Here is a 6,027-nt window from a genome sequence, read left to right on the forward strand (position 1 = left end):
TTCACTCCCCAATTTTAAATACTCCTTTTAATTTCTAGAACACCAATTTCCTCTTCCCATTCTACTGCCTTTATTGTCAAGCTGCCTGCAGCTCACCACAAAGTTCATATAGTGGCAACTTTAACATCTGACTTAGATTTGGTATTTCCCTGACAAACTGAATGCTATTTCTCCATCCTTCAGTGCATCTTAATCCATTAAATATTCCAACTCCTGTGAACAGGGTCTCTTTTGGATGACCCACGTACTTAAAATTTCCTTTGCTCAGGAAAAGATTGTTCCTTTTTCTCCCCATTGAGTGCTTATCTAGGCTGTAACTACGTACAGAAAAACTCTCTACAAATTCCTAGCTAGAAATCTCAAACTGCCATAAGGTACCATTAGGGATTTTACTGTAGCACTCAAATTAACCAGGTTACCATAGCTATATACCACACATCACAAATTAACACAACCATACATATTTATTTTCAGCTTTGATCAATCAATTTTCTAAATTTTGCAGTTACCTTGGTTTCTCAATTTTTCTTGCCACAGTCCAAGGTCTTTGAAAAGACTGTCCACATTCTCCACTGAGCTGTAGTGATCTCTCACTCTCTTACTTTGTTTGGGCATCTGTTGCTGTGTGCAGAGACTCTGCAGCGGGAATGTACAACCATAAAATAAAAGCAATTATTTATTGATCAATGCATTACGAAGATGGCTGCAATTTAATGAGGCTAATGTGTTCATCATTCCCTTAATATCGCACCTCCATTTCATGATTGAATTCCTCCCAGGACTGCCCACTTCGTCCCGCTCTTGCTGGCCAGTAGTGCTGATTTTGTTCATTCTGTGCCTGGCATTGCTGATGGCGCTGGTGACCCTGGCAGTTCGACGTAAGTACTAATGCATTTCTGTTTTCTGGTGGGCTTAAGCTACTGAATAACATCCTTCAGGTGAAATTTCTGGTTCAGCTGAGAACAGGCAACCAGGCAAACCAGGTATTTTCCCTTGACGCAGCATCTTTGTCCTCTTCTTTATGTGATGAGACTAGAAATGAGCAACATGGAGAAGAGCTGGAAAGGGGTGGAGTAGGAGATTCACTGCTTGCTCTGGCTGCCATTGTCTGGTCTCCTGAAAACTGTGTCCACAATCCTGCTATATTGACTAAGGATGGAATGAATTCCTCTTTCATAATGCTGGATCTGAAGGGAAGGGAGAAGCTTTGTGTCTTGGTAAACAGATTGTGCTCATTACCTCCCAGACACAATTCCACTGCAATCCAGAGCTTAAGTTCATATTTTTAGTAAAAAAGGACAGCCTGGAAAACAAAATAAGAGAAAGATACACAATGGAAATATATGATTAAAAGTGACAAGTGAATTTTTTTGTTCACTTACAGCCAAATAATAAGAAATCTACTATGCAAATGTTCTCCATCTCAACAGCCCTTACATGCAATTGTCCAGGGAGGAATAGCATTTATCCCAAATGGTTTATTTATCCTTAATTATTTGCTAAGATATTCCATCTCTGCATCCCACTTTTTCTGAAGTACAGCAGTGGAAAATATCTTATTGTGAATTTCAGTTTTCCAGATTCCCAAGGACTACAGGACACAACTTAGTGACCTCAATATGACAAAGAATGAGCTGCATGGAAATTTCTCAAATATGCTGCAAGCAATAGGAAACCAGCTGTGCTTGGAAGGGGAAAAAAGCCTTAAAAATAATGGTAAATCAACAAGTTTTGATGAGGGCTTATCCTTCAACATGGCAGGGAAGGAAATGAGATGTGTCTTCTGTTTCTACTCAGGTCTGTCTCCTCAGGTGAGCTGTGTCTTCTCAGATGTGAGCACCGAGAAAGTAGGCAATGAGCATGTCTGCTATCAGTGCCTGGAGAGAAACACCCAGCCTGGCCATATGTGCTCTGGTGTGTGAGCTGGCAGTGGTACCAGGGTTTCAGGATTTAGTTTCGATAAGAAAAGGGTTCTGTGGGATGGCTTCTGGACATGACTATTTCCATCAGCACTAGTTCAGGGATCTCTACAACATGCTCATCTGCATTTAATGGACAATTTTACAGTGGTGCCTGAGAATTAAACTTAATCTATGTGAAGAGCAATCCACACACAGGATAGTGTACTGGTATCGACCCCAGGTAAGACAGCAGTCTCCTAAAGTCAGAACTGATGTGTGGTGAAGCACAGTTAAACCAACCTGGGTGTTCACTCCCTGTCTCCTGACTGTTCAGTGCAGCACTGTTTCTGAAATCAGTTTGCCACAGCTCGGTTATTTAAGTGACATCTGACAATGAGCCAGCCAGAGAAATCATCCTCTGAGATTATATTCTGAGGACTAGAGGCATCAGGCAAATGGATGTTGTAACTATCGGGAATGGGAGTTTCATTTATCTGGATATTGTTTCACAGAGAAGGTAACTGTCCAGCTTTTTAGTCAATGAAGAGAAACTTGTAGTGCAAGAAAGACACCTGAAATGACAGAAAAAGCACACACGAGACACACCTACTTTTGTCCATGAATTAAAACGGGTATCCAGATGGGTTAACACAGCTGACCTTTGCAGACTCCTAAAATTAGCCAAAATAAATCTCATTTGCAACACCTGAACCTACTCCCAGTGCTAAAGGAATGGGAGAGATAGGGGGATGATTCAGTTTTCATCTCTGTCATTGACAGAACCTTCTGAGACCACAGTGGGATTTTGACTGAATGAGGAATATCTCAAACTTCTTCATTCCCTACAGATCTTGTCGTCACCAGCCAACAGCAGTGTTCTGTGAGGGTCATCCTGGGAACAGAAATAGAATGATAGTTTTCCTTTTCCAGGCCAGACCTGTGTACTCTGCCCTGCAAACTGGAAGTGGGAAGGTGGTGATACGTGTTACTACCACTCAGAAGAAGACAAGTCGTGGGAACAGAGTCACCAGTTTTGTTCCTCACAAAACTCTACTCTTCTTCTCATAAAAGAGACAGAAAAGCTGGTATGGACTGGTTTCTCACCCTGTTTAGCATGGAGGAAGTTCATGCACTCTATCAGCTATTCACCTCACACATGATTTTCTTAAATGGCACTGTGAGCAGTTTTTCTACAGTGATTAGGATGCCCTGGGCAGTGCTAAGGCATAGCACTGGTCATCACCACACAAAGAGCAGTCCTCAGAGCAGCTGACAGTTGGACACAGCCCATCTTGCCTTGGCTTGTTGTGGCTGACTAATTACTGGGGTGACTGATGAAAGCTGGTTCATGGCTGTTTTGTTGTGGGCAATGATTTTGCTGATTTAACAAGTATTACATATGCATACAAGGATTTAGTAAGATATTAGTGTGAAAACCTCTTTTAACTTGGTCTCCCCACAGGCAAACCATAGTCCTCCCCATTTTGTAAAAGTTCTTTCCACGAAAGTTGATCTCATCTTTTCAATCGAAATTAAAACACTTGCCAGTGCTTTGCTGAAATCTGGTTTAATCTTTTAGTAAATGAAAACAGAGGTGGGAAGGAAAAATGCCAGATGTAGAGTGATACAATGCTTTTGACTCTGTATGCCAGCAGATGTACTGGAAGACTGAAGGCAGAAAATATGTCTCAAGAGCTAGCAGTCAGGTCTGGCCTTGCCTGCTCTCCAGCACTCAATAGACACCAGTTTCCTTCTCACTGAGTTGCAGGCCATAAGGTTTCTCCCAGAAGAAAAGGAGAGAAGCTTTATTCTTACCCTCCCAAACTGAGGATAGCAAATATTGTGAGGTGTAGTTTGTTCCAGCTGTCTTAATCACGGCATTGAGAGGTGTGAGGAAAAAGACAAACGGGAGAAGTGCAATGGGAATGGCAATGATAGTGAAGGAAGGAGAACAACAGAAAAAAATTGAGTTCAGATCTTCAGGAAATTCCCTCCAGCATCAGTGATAAAGGCAGCATACCTACCTATTCTGCTCAGAACTTTTTAAGAACAGAATATTGCCAAATGCTTAATTCAAGATCTCCTCTACTTGTCATGGTCCAGCTTTTGGGAATAAGTAAACAACTCTAGAGCCCAGTGTGAAGGTTCAGCAAATCAAACCCAACAACTCCCTGCAGGGTCTTCTTTTTCACTGTTAACAAATGCTAAAGACAGAGTAAAGGGGGAGGAATGATTCATGACTAAATGGGGGAGAATGATCCAGTGTTTCACCCAGAGGGTTTAAATCAGGTAGACGAGGGTGACATTGCTCTTAAGCATTATAAATGTATCTTCTCTCCAATTAAAAACAGCTCTACTATTATTCCTCCTTTGATACTAGGCTTTTCCTCTAAAAGATAACTTGCCCTGACAAGTTAGCAATTTTTGGTATTTATATTCTTTAAGCAATTTCCATTAATGCTTTCAACTTCTGAGCCTAATTATTTATTTTTAGTATCTTCCTGAATAACTGTTTTGAATTGTGCTTACTCTGCATAGGAACTGGTAAAAAAATTTCCTAGAGGAATATACTGGCTTGGATTAACATTTCAAGATAAACAGAGAGACTGGTATTGGGCAGACAACACAGCTCTTACAGAAGAACAGAAGTCTTGGTAAGTGGGCAGCTTTCCCACAGTACCTAAATTTGGTCCTCAACCACACACAACTCCCAGTTTAGTCTGACACAAAGGAACCATTGAGCAGCCAGCTTTTATGCAGGTTTCTCTGTATTCTGGGTCTCACCTTTCCATTTCAGATTTTTCTTGGCCTCATGCAGAACTGCTTGGAAGGTGATCTGAACACTATTGTTTGGCAAAAAACTCTGAAAGTTTATTTCCGCAATTTAGTTTCAGATGGACCATGAATGTCATATGCTTCGCTTGTATTTGACACCTTGTTTCAGTGAGGACACAAGGAAAAAACTCCAAAAGGTGTTCATTCCACATTTTTGACTTTATACTTCTTTAATTTTATATGACACTGTTTATTCTCTAGAATCATTTCACTTTGGTTTACCATGTTATTTCAGAAATTCAGTATATTTTTCTTCTTGCTTTCAAACCTGCTTTGCCAAATTTTCTTTTCATTATTGGGCAGTCTCCTCTTAAGATTTCTGTTGAAACAGCCACTGACACTCTCCAGTCTGCACCCAGAAGTTAGCATTTCTTAATGTCAGATACAAGAAATGGTTTAGGATCCACCCTTACACTCTGCTGCAAGTGCTTGTCGGCATGTTCAGAACAGTGTTAGCCTCCTGTGAGTTCATGCATGATGCCACTAAGCACTTTATTTCTTTGTTGGGGGTATATATTCTTGTGAAAGTCACATAAGTAATTCTTGCAAAGACAGCTCTTTTTGGAAGAGGCAAGAATGCACCCTTTGAATGATGTGAAATGTAATAACAAAGGTTTTTCTTTCCTAGGGCAAAGCATGTACACTCTGTCCAACACTGTGGATATTTCTATTACAGTACCATATATAGCAAATCATGTACAGCAAAGCTTTTCTATATCTGTGAGAAGCCTGCCATCCAATTACAGCGAGGTAACAACCAGGAGGACTGGTTTATCAGACCAAAGGGTTTATGAGAAGCTAAAGGTGTTCTGCAAGGTTGGATTTTTTAATTTTGTCTTTGAGAACTATCACATGAGAATTTAAATACATTGGTTCGACCTAATGCACTTCCATGTTTTCATTCTCTTTTAGACATATGTAAAAATATCTTCATCCTAAGGAAACGGGCAATGTTAGAGGCTCCAGGAGCAACACGACTCCTGTTCCAGATGAAAAACTGCCAAATGATTACTCAGTTTTAAGCAACAGAAATGGTGGACAAAATGGTCAAAAGTGATGGCCAGGAAAAAAAGCACAGTGACAAGGCAAGCACATAAAGGTGCTGTACGTCTCCCAGCATGCACTGATACAGTCCTGTTACAACTTCACGATTCATAACTGTACAGCTGTCACACAACACGAGTGGTGAGGATTAAACAATTCCAATCCGGAGATGCTTCTGATGTCTGGTTGATCTGACTGCTTTAATACACTGGTAGGATGGAGTACTGTCCTAGTTCCAGGCGCCAGC

At 40.8% G+C, this 6,027-nt stretch overlaps 1 protein-coding gene across 1 annotated transcript; it reads left to right on the plus strand.

Annotated features, from left to right (window-relative positions):
• Positions 1–779: 779 nt before the first annotated feature.
• On the plus strand, positions 780–5,530 carry LOC104507331 (C-type lectin domain family 12 member B-like; the record flags this gene model as incomplete). The annotated part of the gene is made up of 5 exons (XM_010148574.1): positions 780–878; positions 1,573–1,716; positions 2,832–2,986; positions 4,440–4,555; positions 5,365–5,530. Coding segments are annotated over 5 exons (680 nt in total), but the record flags the coding sequence as incomplete, so codon positions are not given.
• Between the last annotated feature and the right edge of the window lie 497 nt (positions 5,531–6,027).

The sequence above is a fragment of the Eurypyga helias genome, unplaced genomic scaffold (genome assembly GCF_000690775.1).
Source record: "Eurypyga helias isolate BGI_N326 unplaced genomic scaffold, ASM69077v1 scaffold21583, whole genome shotgun sequence".
NCBI classification, from domain to species: Eukaryota; Metazoa; Chordata; class Aves; order Eurypygiformes; family Eurypygidae; genus Eurypyga; species Eurypyga helias.